The sequence below is a fragment of the Dama dama genome, chromosome 20 (assembly GCF_033118175.1).
Source record: "Dama dama isolate Ldn47 chromosome 20, ASM3311817v1, whole genome shotgun sequence".
In the NCBI taxonomy this organism is placed as follows: Eukaryota; Metazoa; Chordata; class Mammalia; order Artiodactyla; family Cervidae; genus Dama; species Dama dama.
The window spans coordinates 14,086,865-14,105,993 of record NC_083700.1 but is presented as its reverse complement, the minus strand read 5'-3'; the positions used below and the strand labels follow the sequence as shown (position 1 = coordinate 14,105,993).

The 19,129-nt window shown below is 42.4% G+C and overlaps 1 protein-coding gene across 5 annotated transcripts in view; it reads right to left on the bottom strand.

The window, feature by feature from the left end:
- Positions 1-16,497, bottom strand: part of FCRL4 (Fc receptor like 4) — a 39,069-nt gene extending 22,572 nt beyond the window's left edge. Inside the window, exons 1-6 of one of the 5 annotated variants that reach the window (XM_061120463.1) lie at positions 16,141-16,497; positions 14,404-14,427; positions 6,692-6,867; positions 4,980-5,217; positions 4,258-4,542; positions 3,149-3,436 (exon numbers count right to left, since the gene is read on the bottom strand). In XM_061120463.1, the coding sequence (XP_060976446.1) occupies positions 3,149-3,436; positions 4,258-4,542; positions 4,980-5,217; positions 6,692-6,867; positions 14,404-14,427; positions 16,141-16,189 (1,060 nt within the window). In that variant the 5' untranslated portion in view covers positions 16,190-16,497. Of the gene's footprint in view, positions 1-3,148; positions 3,437-4,257; positions 4,543-4,979; positions 5,235-6,612; positions 6,868-14,403; positions 14,428-16,140 lie in introns of all 5 variants that reach the window. The other 4 variants (XM_061120459.1, XM_061120461.1, XM_061120460.1 and 1 more) reach the window with 4 other exon arrangements.
- Between the last annotated feature and the right edge of the window lie 2,632 nt (positions 16,498-19,129).

The following is a 19,129-nucleotide window of genomic DNA, read 5'->3' as shown; positions in this document are numbered from 1 at the left end:
ATATATGTGTATGTATAGCAGATTCATTTTGCCATACACCTGAAACTAACACAACATTGTAAATCAACTATACTACAATAAAATTTAAAAGAAAATCAATTAGCAAAAAAAAGCCTTCCTGAAGAAGCAATGCTCCTACCCTCAGTGTCACTCTGGATTCTAGGGCGTTCAAGACTCCTCAGAGGGTGTCTTTGGGCAGCTTTCAGCTTTGCTAATCTCTTTTTCCCTTCGCCCACCTGATTCTTGAAATGTCATTTTAATGGTATTTCAGGCTTAGTCTCTGCCCTTCTCTGCTGGGAATTACACCCAATATTACTGTTCAAGAAATTTTGAGGGTGAGATGCAGACCCTCCTGTGGCATCTATTTGGGGGAAGACATGTCAGTTCCCCTGACCTGGGAAGGCCCAGCTTGATCACGGGACATGCCCCGAGGGAGTTGAAGGGAAAATTGTAAAGCAGCTGTGCCATTAGCATAGCAACCCCTTCCCAGAGCCACTAACCAAACTGTTTAGGTTTATGGCTCAGTCAGGGCTGACTGGTTTTATATAAACAGCACAGTTCTCTGCTTATTTAGCATGGTGGATAGTGGTACTTCTTCAAGAAACTTTGACAATGGTTTCTGTCTCTCTGAGCTAAAAGATTGTATTGAGGTTCAAATCCAGGCTGCTAGGTAGAAGCTTTGTACCTAATGCAAATCAGCAAACTTTTTTGAGTTTCACTTTCCTTTTCTGTAAAATAAAGATAACGATATCTTTCTTTTCTAGGATTATTACTATGATAAGCAAAAGTGATATATGCAAAATATATTCACTCAGCAAATATTTACTGAATGCTTATTATGAGCTGAGCAGTAGAATAGGCACTTGTGATAACAAATGGTCAAAATAGAGATCTACCTTCATGAAGCTACTATGGGAGGTGTGGAAGTGTTGAAAGTGTCAGTCACCCTGTCATTTCTGACTCTTTGTGACCCCATGAACTATATAGCCCGCCAGGCTTTGTCCTTGGGGATTTCTCCAGGCAAGAATACTGGTATGGGTTGCCATTCCCATCTCAACGAGATCTTCCCAACTCAGGGACCAAACCCAGGTCTCCTGCATTGCAGGTGGGTTCTTAACCATCTGAGCCACCAGGGAAGCCCTCGTGGGAGGTGTGGAAGGAGACAGCAAAGACTGCATGGTCTGGGAGTTGGTGACACATGCTGCAAAGAAGAATCAAGAAGGACCAGGAGAGGGAGGGCCTTGGTGAAGAGCTGCTACACTGTATAGCATGGCTGGGAAGGTCTCATGGAGAAGGTGAGTAGAGTTCTGAAGGAAGCAAGGGAATGAGCATGAAGATACCAGGGAAGAGCATTGCAAAGGCCCTGTGGTGGAATGTGACTGAGAGGTTTGAAGAAGAGACGGGGGCCCTGGTGGCTCAAGTGGAGAAGGGGAGTCGTGAGCCATTAGGTCACAGTAGTAGGACCAACAGATCACCAGGACCTGGTGGAATGTTGAGAGGACATTGGTTCTCTCTCTGAAGGAGATAGGAAGCCATGGGCAGAAGAGAAACATGATCCGATTTATGGCTTAGAGTTCCTTCTGATGCTGTGTTGAGAACAGGCTGTGTAGAACAACAGATGAAGCAGAACAGTATTGTTGCAATCATCCAGGTGGCTTGGATCAGGTGGTAGGAGTGGACGTGGTGGGAATTAGTCACATTCTGGTGATATTTTGAAGGCAGAGCTATTGGACTTGCAGGTGGATTCGAGGTGGAGGCTCTAGAATGACGCCTGGCTTTTTGGCCTGGACAACTAAGAGAATGGAGTTTTATACATACCAAGTGAAAGCTTAAGCAGGCACATATTTGGGGTGAAAAATCACAAATCTGGTTTTGAATGAATTAAGTTTAAGATGCCAATTAGCCAATCCTGTGAAGTAGTTAAGTACTTGAATATATGGGTCTCGGGTTCAGACTGGAGATCTAGGCTGTAGACTGAATTTGGGAGTCACAGGTATATACAAGTTTTAAGTGTATTTAAAGTCACAAGATTGGGTGAGATGATCCAGGGAGTGGATGCAGAGAGTAGAGAAAGATAGAGTCTTGGGAGGATTTCCTAAAACATAATAATTAAAAATGTGATATGCCCAGTTGTTCAGTCATGTCTGACTCTGTGCGATCCCATGGGCTATAGCCCACCAAGATCCTCTGCCCATGGGATTTTCCAGGCAAGAATACCAGAGCACGGTGCCATTTCCTACTCCAGGGAAAAATGTGATGAAGATCCAGTGACAAAAACTTAAAAGGAGTATCTGATGAATAGGTTTAATAGTACCTATTGGAGTGAGGAAAGCCTGACAGTGACAGGTCTGAAAGAAAATAGAAGTGAAGACAGTGAGTAGAGATAACTCTTTTAAGGGGTTTAAATGTAAAGGAAAACAGGAAAATCTTTGCTTTCCCGTAGTTCCTCCATAAAAGTTAGCCTTATTGGTTAGCCCAGGATGCAAGTGAACCTGAAACAGAAGCTGCATTGAAGCCCCACAGGAATCATTTCTTCAGTGCCAGAGCAGCTGAGTGGGAACCTGGCTTGACTTTATATGACTCCTTGGAGATAGGTGATGGGAGAGAGAGATATAAGCTAGGACTGTGCAATCCCAAAGGAAGGCTTATCTCCTCTATGGACATAAAGGGGCTCTGCATTCACTCTTGGTATTTGTAAGTTTCTTAACTTGCATGCCATTTGGTACTAAGATACTCTTAGACCCTCAGTAACAGAATAAAATGATGCCTTAGATCTTTGGTCCTGTGGGATGATTTACTGAAACGAGAGTATAGTTGATGCTTAGGATGGGGGAAGCTATGCCCTACCCTAAAACACTACTAATGATATGAGGCTGTTCTTGGAGAGCAACAAAACAATGGATCAGCATAAAGTCACACAAAATCATCCCCAAGGGGTGAAATGGTACCTGGACAGCATTAGCTCACTGGAGTACCTCCTTACAACCTGAATTATTGATATTTAATGGAAGAAAGTGTCTATTACCTCGGAAGATGGCAAAGTGGAAATGAAATTTAAAAAGGAGAATCATAAAGATAGTGTTGGCTATGTCCATCCCTAATTGGAGAAATATGAGAATAAGTAAGATGAATGGAGATTAAAACTTACTTCTCACAGTGACGTTCACTGCCTCGCTCTGGATGAGGCCGTAGCCATTGTCAGCTGTGCAGTAGTAGTGCCCAGCGTGGCTCTCCCAGATAACAGGGATCTCCAGCTCGGCTCTCTGGGAGCGCTGACTTTTCTGCCCCAGACTCTCCCTTGTGTCCTCTCTGTGCCAAGAGAACGTGGTGTTCCCAGTGCCTTTGGCCACAGAGCAGACAAGGACCAGCATCTCCCCTTCAACCACCTGGTCCTCCTGGGGCTGGGTCTCCAGGAACACTCCAGACACAGGGATTCCTGTGTGAACACAAGATGACAGGTGAGGGCATGATGGGAGGAAGATGGGGCTGGGATATTGGACAGGGGCACTTTTTATGGGACTTGAAGATACACTCTTCTGCAGATGCTAGCGCTGTAGCCCAGAGATTGCAGATTTCAGACCTAAAGCATCACTAAATGTAATAACCTTTTCATCCTGATACACAGGCTCCAGGAGAGAAAAATTGACTCTCCTTGGAAAAGTGTTTGGGTTTTATGTCATGTCCTAGTTGTCAGCCTGAATTATTTTGATCCCAGAGAGATAATAGCAATAGTCAATATCATTACATTGGCCTAGACTACATCCTTTTCCACCAGCCCTGCTTTGGTACTTAAGATGAGCTGATATTTACTGTATTCATCTTTCTATGTATGTATGTCCTCCTCTTCCACTTTAGACATCACAATGTTTGATGTTACCAGTTGAGGTCCACCTCTGTGGTTGTGTGTTTTCTAAACAGTTTCCCCAAAGACCTGACATCCTAGAATCTGTCAATTCAGTAACAAAGCATTTAGCTCCTTGTTTTCATTTTGTTTTCCCCAGCTCTGTATCTACCTCCATGAATCACCTCTGTCATTTCAAGGCGCTGAAACTTTTACAAAAGGCTATGTTTTTAGAGACGTATAGATGGAAGCAAAATCCTGTATTTCTTTTATTATAGTACCTCACTTCTCATGAGATCTAAGCCTGGTGCCTCTGTCAGGCTGACAAAATCCATCTGTGCTGGGCAGCCCCTACCCCCACGGGGCCAGACGGAGCAGCCAGGGGAGACATCACAGCCTGGCCCTCCAACACTCACGCTGCACGTCAATCTGAAGTGGGAGGCTGCGTTTGCGGATGCCACCAGTCACTGTTTCAGCACCACACCAGTATGATCCTGAGTCTTCTCTCCACATGGCTGTGATCTGGAGGTCCGGGGACCCGCTCCAGTTTGAGATCACGGCCCCGTCCTCTCTGAAGAACCCAAAGCGAAGCGGAGTGTCCGGCCGCTCTAGCGGGAGCCGTGTCCCACAAGTCAGGTTTACAGGGTTCCCCTCGATGGGCTGGGAATCGGTGACTTCCAGCTTTGGGCGTGAAAACAGTTCTAGAGAGAAGAGGGAAGCCAAGCTCTCAGTATGAAGCCGGCTTGGATTCTTGGTCCCAGAAAACTTCAGACACCCAACAAGACAAACTTATTGGTCCCTCTATCACATTTTTCTTCCCCAGGACTATTTAAGTTCAATTACTACACTTTCTCTACGTCTTAGAGGACTTAGGTCACGAATTTATCCAACATTTGCTATGCTATCAGCTTATATAGGGAATTTCCTGGAGGTCTAGTTGTTAGGACACTGTGCTTTCACTGCCAAGAGCCCTGTTTTGATCCTGATCGGGGAACTCAGAAGATCCTGCAAGCCATGAGGTCCACCAAAACAAATCAATAAACAAACAGAAAAACTACTTTTACAGATCCCCACTCAGGTGCCCAGTTTACCCCACCCTGACACTGCTAAGGAAATGTGTATGAAATGAAGGGTTTACCTTGAATTTGAACATTTGTCTGACTTGCTCTCAATACATAAGCATTTTCCAAGAATGCAATGCATTGGTAACAGCCACTGTTATTTAAGCTTGCTTTTGGTATCAAAAGATCCAAGCTTTCGTCAGAACCAGAAATAATTTTTTGATTCCAAGTATACTTCACAACAGCCAGTTTCTCTCTCCCCCTTTTCTGGCATCTCAGGACCAACTCATCACCTTCAAACACGGAGTACGGCACCTGGAGGATGAGGGAGGCTGAAAATCACACAGAGGTAAGACACTGTCATTCAAGCACTCTTTCCTCTGAGTCTCCTCAATTGCAGAGTTTTTCTTTTCTTCCTTTTCCTTCCCCAGGATTTAGTCTCCTGATCCAAGCTCATTCAGAATCTCCTTCCAAATCAGTGTGACTTGCCTCAGATACAATTCCTAAATAAATCCTAGACACATCTATTTAATCATTCAAGGACAGATTCAAAAATAAAAGGATTCTAACATGGAGAGGAAAAGCTGAGAGATGTGACCAAAACCTCTGACATCGTTGAATACAGCAAAGATTGGCACCAACCTGCTGACTAAATAACAGCAGTTATCAAAGGTGGTTTTGGAGAAATATCCTAGGAAGTGTTACAGTGCATTGAAATGCACTATGCAGAGGGTTTGTGGTCTTAGATGCAAATCCAGGGTTGAAAGACAGTAAATGTGGTCCACTCAAGAAACTCTCACGCTCTACAGATTCTGATTAGAGGCAAGTTCTACCCTTTCTCTCTGAGATGATGGCAGTGAATGCCTGCTCCTATGGACCAATGCCTGGGGACTGATCAAACCAGGGGTCCCTAACACCAGACCACCACAGACAGTGGCCTGTTGGGAACCACACTGCGCAGCCGGAGGTAAACAGCAGGCAAGCAAGCGAAGCTTCACCTGTGTTTCCAGCTGCTCCCCATCACCCACATTACCACTTGAGCTCCGCTTCCTGTCAGATCAGCAGCAGCATTAGATTCTCACAGGAGCATGAACCGGACTGCACTTGAATCATCCCAAAACCGTCTCCTTACTCCCTACTCCGTGGAAAAGTTATCTTCCACTGAAATGGTCCCTGGTGGCAAAATGGTTGGCGACCACTGCTCTAAATGAAGATCTTTGGAATAGGAAAAACTGGACAAAGAGATATGTGTGCCAGTTAGAGAGAAAAGTAGTGGAGAAGGGACAAATCCTAAGACAAGTGAGGACACGAGTCCTGAGGCTGGAGATCTCCCACCTCTGAATTCTTGTTTTATGGCACTTTTTACTTTATATTTTGTGCTCAGCCCATTCATGTAGATGCAATTTCTCCCAAAAGAGGCTATAATGTCGTTAAAGACAGGACCTAAGACAGCTTCACTTCTGAATCCCCTAAAACTAACTCCTTCCTTTAATTATATAAGTGTGCAAGATGTCTGCTAATTAATGTTAGATGTTTAAACTCTGATGTCAATAGCAGTTTGAAAAACACCTATAGACAATGAGGGAGGGTGGACGTGAAACTGAAAGATCAAGACTTAGAGTAGAATGAAGACTTTCCTTGGAAAATCCAGGGAGCTAAGATGTACTGAAACCGCTTCCCAAGTTTTCACTAATTCACCTACTTTCTCACCTGAAGAAAAGATCAAGTGCACAGGGTTACTTGGGAGTGAGCCTGGGGCCTGGCACCTGTACTGTCCAGAATCACGAACCTCTAGGGTATTTCCTGGAGTTTCACGTGGACGTGCTTTCCCAGAGAACCAACGGTAGCCTTTTAATTTCTCTTGTGCATAGAAGTGAAATCCATTGCAAGTCAAATTCACTCTCTCTCCACGGAAGACAGTGGTCCACGGAGGCTGGACGGAAATCACGGATTTGTGTACAGTAGCTGGAGAGAAGAGAAATAAGCCTGAGGTGAAGGTGCCCGCATCCCCACCCGGGCGGTTTGTGTGGAATGGACCAGAAAACCTGGATTTGGAGAATCTCTGAAAGAACCTGTGGCCGGGCTGCTGTTTCCCCAGGTTTCAAATTTGCTGACTGTCTTACTCAAGAGTATCAGCAGCTGCTCAATGGTCTACAAGAGAATACTGGCCTTTCAGAGGGCAACCCCAGCAGGACCTACTCAGCATGGGATATCAATGATGGGAGACTTGCCAACCCCCTTACTTTTTCCAACAGGCCACATCCTCAAGTAGATTCCTCCTGGGCTCCTTCCCACCTGGACTCTCCATGTTACTCGAATTTCTCTAAGATGAGCATTTGTGCGGCAAGGCCACAAAGTGGGGTGAGGGATTATAGAGGGAGGGAGTGTAGCAATTTGGGGTCAATTCCACAGTTATGGACAAGGGTCTAAATAGTATTTTTACCAACAAGAAGTAGGTAGGGCTGGTATGAGCAGGCTCTTGTCTGAAGTGGGAATTACCCTGAAATAACTACAAAGGGTGTGAGTGCTGAAAACTAGGTGCTTTTAAATCCCCACACCTCAAAGATTTCATGAAAATAAAATGTGGGCCCTGCATAAAATCAAGCTTTAAGATCTTTGAATTAATGAAGGACAGACACTGGAGAATGTAAGGGAAAATACAAATTAAAAAGAAGAGGTTTCATTCTCCCTGTTGAAACAACTTCTCTCTCGCTCTTTTTTTTTCCTTCAGAATTTCTTTCAAGTGTATGTGAATCTTTATAATTGCTAAAAAGTCTCTTGCCTGTCTCATAACTTGGAACCATCTTTCTCAAGAAGGAGCCGTCTTTTTGAAATGCAGACATGTAGGGGGACAGCTCCTCTGGCTCCTGACTCCCCATTACCATGGAAGGGTAAGAGTTTACCTTTGGTGTGTACTTTGCTCCAATATGCAATAGTACCTCCAGTCTTACCTAAAGATACGTGCATGCTAAGTTGCTTCAGTCGTATCTGACTCTGTGTGACCCTATGGACTGTAGCCTGGCAGGTTCCTCTGTCTATGGGATTCTCCGGGCAAAAATACTGGAATGGGGCGCCATGCCCTCTTCCAGGGGATCTTCCTGATATAGGGATCGAACCCACATCTCCTACATTGAAGGTGGATACTTTACCCACTGAGCCACTTGGAAAGACCCCTATATAAATATATGAAACAGTTATTTCTCCTCTGGATAAAAGAGAAGTTGCATGATAAATTGGATTTCCCTGGTGGCTCAGAAGGTAAAGAATCCTCCTGAAATACAGGAGACTCGGGTTTGATCCCTGGGTTGGGAAGATCCTCTGGAGAAGGGAATGGATACCCAATCCAGTATCTTTACCTGGAGAATTCCAAGGACAGAAGAGCTCGGTGGGCTGCAGTCTATGGGGTCTCAAAGAGTCAGACACAACAGAGCGACTGACACCAAATATGTGGCAAAAGGTGCTGTCAAGTCCTCCTGCTTGAGAACTAATTATTGTTTAATCTTGAAAACATGGAAGTAATGGGCTGAATTCCCTTGGCCATATAAGAGTGAGAGATCCCTTTCTGTCTTTGCAATCTCTTGCTGTATTGCCTGTGATGGGCATTGTATTCTGCTTTAATGCTTCAGTTCAGTTCAGTTCAGTTGCTCAGTCATGTATGACTCTTTGCAACCCCATTGACTGTAGCACACCAGGCATCCCTGTCCATCACCAACTCTCAGAGTTTACTCAAACTCATGTCCATTGAGTCAGTGATATCATCCAACCATCTTATCCTCTGTTGTCCCCTTCTCCTCCCACCTTCAATCTTTCCCAGCACCAGGGTCTTTTCAAATGAGTCTGCTCTTTGCATCAGGTGCCAAAGTATTGGAGATTCAGGTTCAACATCAGTCATTCTGATGAATATTCAGCATTGATTTCCTTTAGGATAGACTTGTTGGATCGCCTTGTAGTCCAAGGGACTCTCAAGAGTCTTCTCCAACACCACAGTTCAAAAGCATCAATTCTTCAGCACTCAGCTTTCTTTATAGTCCAACTCTCACATCTATTCATGACTACTGGAAAAACCATAGCTTTGACTAGATGGACCTTTGTTGGCAAAGTAATGTCTCTGCTTTTTAATATGCTGTCTAGGTTGGTCATAACTTTCCTTCCAAGAAGTAAGCGTCTTTTAATTTCATGGCTGCAGTCACCTTCTATAGTGGTTCTGGAGCCCCAAAAACTAAAGTCTGCCATTGTTGCCATGGCATGAAGTGCCATCTATTTGCCATGAAGTGATGGGACCGGATGCCATGATCTTAGTTTTTTGAATGTTGAGCTTTAAGTCAACTATTTCGCTGGCCTCTTTCACTTTCATCAAGAGGCTCTTTAGTTCTTCTTCACTTTCTGCCATAAGGGTGGTGTCATCTGCATATCTGAGGTTATTGATATTTCTCCCAGCAATCTTGATTCCAGCTTGTGCTTCTTCCAGCCCAGCATTTCTCATGATGTACTCTGCATATAAGTTAAATAAGCAGGGTGACAATATACAGCCTTGACCTACTCCTTTTCCTATTTGGAAACAGTCTGTTGTTCCATGTCTAGTTCTAACTATTGCTTCCTGACCTGCATACAAATTTCTCAAGAGGCAGGTCAGGGCATCTGGTATTCCCATCTCTTTCAGAATTTTCCACAGTTTCTTGTGATCCACACAGTCAAAGGCATTGGCATAGTCAATAAAGCAGAAATAGATATTTTCCTGGAACTCTCTTGCTTTCTCAATGATCCAGCAGATGTTGGCAATTTGATCTCTAGCTCTTCTGCCTTTTCTAAAACCAGCTTGAATATTTGGAAGTTCATAGTTCATGTATTGTTGAAGTCTGGCTTAGAGAATTTTGAGCATTGCTTTACTAGTGTGTGAGATGAGAGCAATTGTGCAGTAGTTTGAGCATTCTTTGACACTGCCTTTCTTTGGGATTGGAATGAAAATTGACGTTTTCCAGTCCTGTGGTCACTGCTGAGTTTTCCAAATTTGCTGGCATATTGAGTGCAGCACTTTCACAGCATCATCTTTCATGATTTGAAATAGCTCAAGTGGAATTCAATCACTTCCAGTAGCTTTGTTTGTAGTGATGCTTCCTAAGGCCCACTTGACTTCACATTCCAGGATGTCTGGCTCTAGGTGAGTGATCACACCATCGTGATTATCTGGGTCATGAAGATCTTTTTTGTACAGTTCTTCTGTGTATTCTTGCCACCTCTTCTTAGTATCTTCTGCTTCTGTTATGTCCATACCATTTCTGTCCTTTATTGTGCCCATCTTTGCATGAAATGTTCCCTTGGTATCTCTAATTTTCTTGAAGAGATCTCTAGTCTTTCCCATTTTACTATTTTTTTCTCTATTTCTTTGCACTGATCACTGCTGCTGCTGCTAAGTCGCTTCAGTCGTGTCCGACTCTGCGACCCCATAGACGGAAGCCCACCAGGTTTCTCCATTCCTGGAATTCTCCAGGCAAGAACACTGGAGTGGGTTGCCATTTCCTTCTGCAATACACTGATCACTGAGGAAGGCTTTCTGATCTCTCCTTGCTATTCTTTGGAACTCTGCATTCAAATGGGTGTATCTTTCCTTTTCTCCTTTGCTTTTGGATTCTCTTCATTTCACAGCTATTTGTAAGGCCTCCTCAGGCAGCTATTTTGCATTATTTTTTTCCCATGGGGATGGTCTTGATCCCTGTCTCCTGTACAATGTCACAAACCTCTGTCCGTAGTTCATCAGGCACTGTATCAGATCTAGTCCCTTAAATCTATTTCTCATTTCCTATAATCATAAGGGACTTGATTTAATGCTTATTTAGTACTGAAAGTATTTGCTCTGTTTCTTACCTTTGTGGAGAGGATTTCTGGGTTGGTAGACTTTGTTTTAACATTAGCTCCCACAGTTATTACTGTGGTTCTTTCTTATACGAATGTTTATTTTCTAAGTTTTGTAGTTTCAAGGTTGTGAGAGTTAGTAACTGAAGGGTGAGGGTACAACTGTGGCATAAAAATTATTCTGAACTGAGGGCATAAGATAAAAGATTTTATTTATTCATTTTTATTCTGAATTCCCTTATCTGCCTAGAAGCAAAGCCACTGAAAACAGTTCAGTTGTCATAAATCACCTCCCCAGGAGCAAATAAATGATCAGCTCTTATCACCAGATACTGAAAGTCAATACCACACCTAAACAGACATTTTGAGAAAACTAGCTTAGCTCCCATCTATTCTTTTAAGGGCCTATTTATCTTTCCTAAAACTTATTTGTTTTCCAGTAAGTGGCCTTCCAGTCAATCTTAAAGGAAATCAACCCTGAATATTCATTGGAAACACTGATACTGAAGTGGAAGCTCCGATACTTTGGCCACCTGATGCAAAGAGCTGAGTCATTGGAAAACACCCTGCTGATGCTGGGAAAGGTTGCTGGCAAGAGGAGAGGGAGTGACAGAGGATGAGATGGTTGGATGGCATCCCTGGCTCAATGGACATGAGTTTGAGCAAACTCCGGGCGATGGTGAAGAACAGGGAACCCTCATGTGCTGCAGTCCACGGGGTCTCAAAGAAGCAGACACGACTGAGCAACTGAAGAACAACAACAACAAAGTGACCTTCTTGCCCTTCTCCCCTTCTTTCCAATCCAGATATCACATAATTCCCAAATTTTAATGCTTCCTTAGGTTATATTTTTCTATGTACTCCTGAAGTTTTGAATAAAAATTTTTATTTTCTCTTGCCAATCTGTCTTTTGTCAGTTTAATTTGCAATCCTCCATGCATTATAAACATACGAGGATAGAAAAAAAAAAAGTTTTCATCTTTGACATAACAAAAGTAATTGCTAACCAAATTATTCACAAACATCCACGCAAACTTTCTCACTCCTTTAATGTTACTATCTAGCCAGAACAATGCTTTGATAGGCTAATCTTTCATGGTATGTACAATGAAAATTTACTGTTGAAGTGATACTTCAGACTCTGTCAAAGATGCTGTAGTTCATGAAGGTGGTAAAAGTTTTGTGAGACCATGGCTGTGATGCCTCCAAAGTCACTGACAAGTGTAGTGGAGCAAGATCTGTTAACAACTGAAGAGGGAAAATCAGTGATAGGGACAATAATTGTTTGGCTTCTGAAAGTTAGTCCCAGTGCCCATCTGTTGAGCCTGTTGCCCGCCAATAAGTTTGAAAAACTGAATCACTAACTGGCCAGCCATGTGACACAGTTCTGAATAAGGAGATGTCAGAAGAATAAAGCTAGGAGTGAACTAAGGGATGAGGATTCTGGGGAAAGATTTTTCCTTTACGATGAAGGGAGAGAAGCATAGCAGGGGAGCTCCTCTGCAGTTTTAGTTTCCTACTCCTCCCTCCCCCCGCTTTCCTGCCTTGTACAGAGTCACAATGCCTGAAGCTGTGACTGCGATCACACACACAAAAAAAAAATCAATATTTACTTCATGCTTTGTTCTACAAATTGCCTATGGTAATCTAAATTTTGTGATGCAGAAAACAAAGTAAATTATTTCCATTTATATTATCTTTTTTCAAAAATAATATCTCAATGTTGAGGATATGCAATTTACTGTAAAATTGTAAGTGGAATCACTTAAGTGTGTTTTTATCTTAGTACACTTCATACTCAGATAAGGAGAACTATCTGTATTTAAGGGTGTATGAGCAATTACTTTTTAAAGCTTGAGACTTTTCATGCATGAGAGCTACATCACTTCAGCCGTGTTTGACTCTTTGTGACCCTATGGACTCTAGCCCTCTAGGCTCCTCTGTCCATGGAATTCTCTAGGCAAGAATACTGGAGTGGGTTGCCAAGTCTTCCTCCAGGGGACTTTCTTGACCTGGGGATTGAACCCATATCTCCTGCAGCTCCTGCATTGCAGGTGGATTTTTTTTTTTTTTTTTTTTTTTCTGCTGAGCCACTGGGGAAACCCTGAGACTTTACCTATTCCCAACTTTTTCCGTAAGAAGTGCCCATATACACCTTAGAATTATACCCAAATGTAATGAAAATACTCTGGGGGCAAAAACTGTAGAGTGACCTGAATGATTGTTTTAAACAAGAAAAGTAAGTGTTCTGTTCGGTTATATAAACATTCAGGTGTTTCTGCAGACCTTTTTCCTCTCTCTTTCTTTAGAGGTTTGTACAGATATACTATCTCCCCAGCAGGTATGGGACCGTGTTTCTCTTGAAGAGAACAGGAATCTGCATTATCTATGTTCCTGGGAAGAACCTGGGGTTGGGGAAATGGAGACTTGGGCAGTGGGTCTTGTTCTAGGGAGAAGGGAAAAGTTCCTTTGATGGACACAGCTTCACTCCTTGCCACACCGAGTAAGCTGCCCCTGCTACATACAGGCAGCCCTGTGGCCAGGAGGAGACACATCTTTTCAGGGTCTTTCTGAGGCTAGGACGGAGGCAGTGGGTTCTGAGATTACCCACGTCTACTGGCTGACACTCTCTGTATTTTATTTCACCATCATAGAACTTTTGAAAAAGCCTTGTCAAGTTATGATCTCCTCCCAGTTATTTGTGGGTAAAAGTCTGCATCCACAGCACTGAGGGGGAGATTCTTCCGGGAAGTTTCACTGGACCCTGTGCATCAAGGGGCAGTGGCTCCTGCTGACTGGACTTGACTGACCATAATCAGCTCCCTGGTTAGACGAGACTTGAATGAATCCTTAGGGACTGCCAAAATTCCTGGAAACAGCTCTCAAAAGAAGCCTGGACTTTCTGCTAAGTAGTAGGATAGGGGCTCAAAGTCATCATGATCTGGGCTCATTAACAGAGAAATATCTACAAAGAATGCTGAAGTTTGGGATGAATTGGTTGCACTTGCTTAGGGGCAGTGATTTGTCAGGGGCTTCCCAGGTGACTCATGATAAAGAATACACCTGCCAATGCAGGAGCCACGGGAGACATGGCTTTGATCCCTGGGTGGGGAAGAATCCCTGGAGGAAGAAATGGTAACCTACTTCAGTATTTTTGCCTGGAAAATCCCATAGACAGAGGAGCCTGGCAGGTTGCAGTCCACAGGGTCACAGAGTAGGACATGACTGAAGAAGCTGAGTATGAGCATGCAGCTGATCTGTCAAGCTGGGGGGAATATGGAGAAACCAGCAAGTTGTTTGCACCTCAACCTCCCCTACTGAGGTAATAGTTTATTTCTATTCTTCCCCCCTCAGGATTCTATGCATTCTGTCAGATCAGCTAGAATCCCACATCAGATGGGGACACACCTTCTCCTTGAATTCCATGCCATATATCCTAGGTCCTCCTCCAAGATCATCCAGCACAGCAGCAGGTTTGGTCCGGGAGTGTGATCCCCAAACTCTTAGGGTCCTAAGACGTGTTTTTACCTGCCCGTAGTCCTCAAGAAAAGGATGCAGGCACAACAAAGCCCCTTTTCACAAATATTTGAGATTCATGACGGCTGTTAGGACATCCAGAAACATAAAAGAGAAAGGAAAAGAAGGACTTACCAACTGGTCCACTGACTGGAGCTGCTGCAAGACAGTAAAGAGTCAGATATCGGCACAAGGTGATGAGTCCCAAACCATTTCACCCTGAGAGCCCACCTGCCCATTTTCAACTTCTACCCAAAAGGAGGAAAAACATGCCTAGATCCACCCACCCTGGAGAAACAAGGCAATGCCATGGCCAGAGTTTCAGGCTGCAAACTCAGGTGGAAACAGGTTTGAATTTCAGTTGTGTGACCTGGGCAAGCTACATAAAACCTCCAAGGCTCAATTTCTTCATCTGTAAAATGAGGACCATCAAAGTGACCTCATGGCCTTATTTTAAGGAGACAAATTAGTAAGTCATCAGTTAGGGGTTGCTATAATTATTTTTTAACATAACTGTGGCAGCTGCTGAGGCTTAGCTTTGCTATCTTCTTGCCTGGAATGTTATTCTCCTCCCTCAGTATGAAGCAAAAGCAAATTACACCCATGCATTAAAGCCCAGATGAAATTCCACCTCTTCCATGAAGCCCTCTGAGATACCTCTATGCCACAGCACCGTCACTTTTCTTTTGACTTAGAACCCCTCCCATTCAAGTTCACATGAAATCCTCAACTGGATATGCAGTATGGGGCAGTGGTTAAAAGCATAACTACACTGTCAGATTAGAGGTTTGAATCCTGACTCTGCCACTTAACTGCTGCATGAAACTTAAGGCAAGACGTCATCTCTTTGCCTTAGTTTCCTTACCCATAAAACAGGATTTACAGCAGTTCCAGCTCCTAGGTTGTTAAAGAATTAGATACATTAATACAATGAGATATTCTTAGAAGACTGTCTGACACAGGGTTATCAGCAATAATTCATTATCATCACACATTATCTTATAACCCATTGTGCAATATTTTTCTTGTATTGCCTGGTCAAATACTCTTTCATACGTCCTTTGATTTCCTTATCAGAGTGTCAGTTCTTGAGGACTGAGGCCATGTGCTCCATGTTCTGCATCCTGTGCATTGCCCAACACTAGGCTATGCCCCATATAGCCACTCATTCACTATTTACTGAGTTCCCATTATGCGCCAGTCACACTAATAACTCTTCCCTTCTTAATTAGAGCCTGGAGTTATAGCTGAGAACAAGACAAACACGTTTAACAAAATTCATTGTACAAATGACTGACTAGTCTTCATTTCCCAAAGTTTGAACTACTAGAGATTCCATGTCCCATTTGGATAGATATTAGCAATTAACACAGAAGAAGGGAAGAAAAATCAAAGGGAAACTGTCTTATTTCCTCTCTTATGTTCTTTGCAAACATCAGAACAGATTTGATCTTTTAATACAGAGAAATAAATAACTATTTTCAGCAGAAGATCATTTTACATCAGCCCATGGTCAGAATATGGTCCTTTCACATGGTAGTCAGTTCGTCTTTTACTCTTGCTCTTCATGATCTGTGATTAGAGAGGTAACTAAATCTAATTGTAGGTTTTTACATGGAAAAATAAGCCCATCTCTTGGAGAGCAAGAGGAATTTTTCAATTAGGCAGTTAAAAGCAAATGAGGAACACATTTTTGGAAATAATTTTTTTTTCCCCTATCATTCCATTAAACTGATATCTTTCTCCTTTGTTCATTTTCTGCTGCTCTAAATGGGAGTAAAATCTCTTTTTCAACAGCCAGCCCAGAGAATTCATTTGCCTATGGAGAGACTCAGTTTTCCCAATGAGCAAAAACGTCCCCCCATCACTTACCGAGGACCAGCAAGGATGCCCACAACAGCACAGAAACCTCCTCTAGCATCCTGAGGAGAATCTCATAGGAGACAAGCCAGTTCCCAGCACTGAGGAGTGAGTTCAGCAAGTCTCCTGTCTGAGTATCGCTGCTCAAATTAATGAAGTGAAAAGGGGAAGTGGAGCAATCCTTCTTTAAATACCAAACAGCACATTACCCTGTGTGAGAAAATCTCAATGATGAAAGTCAACATTTGATCAAAATATTTAAGAACTGCTCAAATATCTTGGTATGAATATTTCTTCTCAATACTTTAGTTGTCTTATTTTCAGAACCCTCCAGCCTCTGTCTCCTGAGAAAACTGTAACTTATTCTCTCTGCTACCAGGTATCAGGTAAGACTGCAGTCCAGTTGAGATCCACATAATCTAAGGATGTGGCTATATCATTCCAGTGTTGAAAAACTTCCCATTCAATGCAAAAATGACCCCTGACAAACTCTACTGGGCCACCTCCAGATAACTATCTATATAGGACAAGGTATCTGAATCATAAGACAACTTGTACCTTGTCTGACCTTTATGAAAATACCCTGGTTTGTTTGTCTCAAATGAAGATACAGAATTTGATCTGAGATAGCTGCAAAGAATAAATTACAGCCCCATCATGCTCTTCCTGGAGAATGGACTGTGAAAATTTTGATTTAAGATCCTAGAATCCAAAACTTGCTACAGGAATGTCTCGACCAATACATATTAATTACCTAAGTATAGCTCAATTGGTAAAGAATCCACCTGCAATGCAGGAGGCCCCGGTTTGATTCCTGGGTCAAGAAAATCCGCTGGAGAAGGCATAGGCTACCCACTCCTGTATTCTTGGGCTTCCCTTGTGGCTCAGCTGGTAAAGAATCCCCGTGCAATACGGGAGACTTCGGTTCGATTACTGGGTTGGGAAGATCCCCTGGAGAAGGGAAAGGCTACCCACTCCAGTATTCTGGTCTGGAGAATTCCATGGACTGTATGTTCAAGGGGGTTGCAAAGAGTCGGACACGACTGAGCCACTTTCACTTTCACTTTCGGGCATAGTGCCAGGTAAGAGGAGAATAGTGGTAAGCAAGACTTGATAAGCTTTCATCCTAGTAGGGAGACAGTAAAACCAACAGGGAGTTAAATAGAATGAAAAGTGCTCTGATAGTCCAGAAGGAGGGAAATCTGACCCAGTTCTGGAGAATCAGGACAAGTTTCCCATGGAAGAGACATCCAAGTAGACTGAGAGATGAGCATGGTCAAAGAGGGGGGTGGTCACATCACTGTCATCATCACACTCATAGTATCTGTGACTAAATGACCCTGGCCTTCTTAGGAGGAGGAGATAACAGACATAGGATGAATTGGGTGAATGGTCTGTATTTTTCTCATGTAACCACATTTTTCTATATATATACAATAGCTTCTTTCTATAAATAGGAATTGTATTGGACATCAATTCCAAGGAATGTCCATGACCTTATAAGTATCACAAAATAAATAAAATGCATCTCCTTTAAAGACTTTGTAAAATGTGGTAAGGATCAAAGTATTCATAGACACAAGTCACCATGGGAACATAAAGAGTGTCAAGGTGGCACTTATGTCCTTTATCACCTAGCTCTGTGACCTTTCTATCATCTTCCAGTGGTCACTATTTGTCTCCGGAGGGATGAAGCATGGACTCAGGTCTTGTCCCCACCTCTTATTAGTTGTATGACTTTGGTCAAGTACTTGACCTCTTTAGGCTTCAGATTCAACACTGGTAAAAATAAGATAAATATAATATTCACTTAAAGGGCTTCCCTGGTGGCTCAGACAGTAAAGAATCTGCCCGCAGTGCAGGAGACCTGGGTTCCATCCTAGGGTCGGGAAGATCCCCAGCAGGAAGAAATGGCTACCCACTCCAGTATTCTTGATGGGAAATCCTATGGACAGAGGAGCCTGAAAGACTACAGTCTATGGGGTTGCAAAGAGTTGGACACGACCGAGCGACTAACAATTTCTTTCAAAGGGGATGTTCCTATTGTCATGTGTATGAATGCAATAATGATGTAAAACTCATGGCCTAGTGTTAGGCACAATGTAAACATTCAATATATCAGTATTATTATTTTAGGGCTATGAACTAGAAAGCACTTTTTAATTGATACAGGGTTCTACAAAAAGCATTTTACATTAAGTACTTCAATATTATTGATTCAGGGTAGAGGGGAAGCTGAAATCACATCTTCTGTTTTCTTGTTTGGGGCATCAATTTAGTTGAATGAAGGATATTCAATTAGCAAATAAAATTTTATATTTATGATGTTATAAAAGTTGTCCAAACACAAAAATCACATTGACAACCACTATATAAAAGTTTGCATAGTTTAAGTCAAGTACTATTTTTGTTGTGTTTAAGTCACTGCTAAAAATGCATATTATTGTAATCAAAACTATAGTTTCATTTCAAAACACCAGCAAATACCACAGTTTATTAGGCAGTTGCTTAAACAATCAGGAACAACTTTAAGATTTTATATTAATGAGAAACAGTGATATTTGTATTTACTGACAATGTAAGAAACTGATCTTTTTCATGTGTGAAAAAAGAAACATTTAAAACTCTGCAGAATAATTTTAGATCTACAGAAAAACTGCAGAGATAGTACAGAGGGTTCCTATATACCCCTCATCCATTCAGTTTCCCATAATGGTATTGTTTCATTTTTTTTTTTTTTTTTTTTCCGTTTTTGACTTTTACTTTTTTCACAGTAGGTTTTAAAGAGCTGCTAATGCTTCATGGGAAAGTTTGCAGATTTGTTTTCTTTTTCTTTTCTTTTTTTCCACACCTTTTCACATGTACACCCGTGGCTGATTAATGTCAATGTATGGCAAAAACCACTACAATATTGTAAAGTAATTAGCCTCCAATTAAAATTTAAAAAAAAAAAGTACACACGATCAATGCTGGAAAAGGTATTGTCTCAGGTTACAGTGGT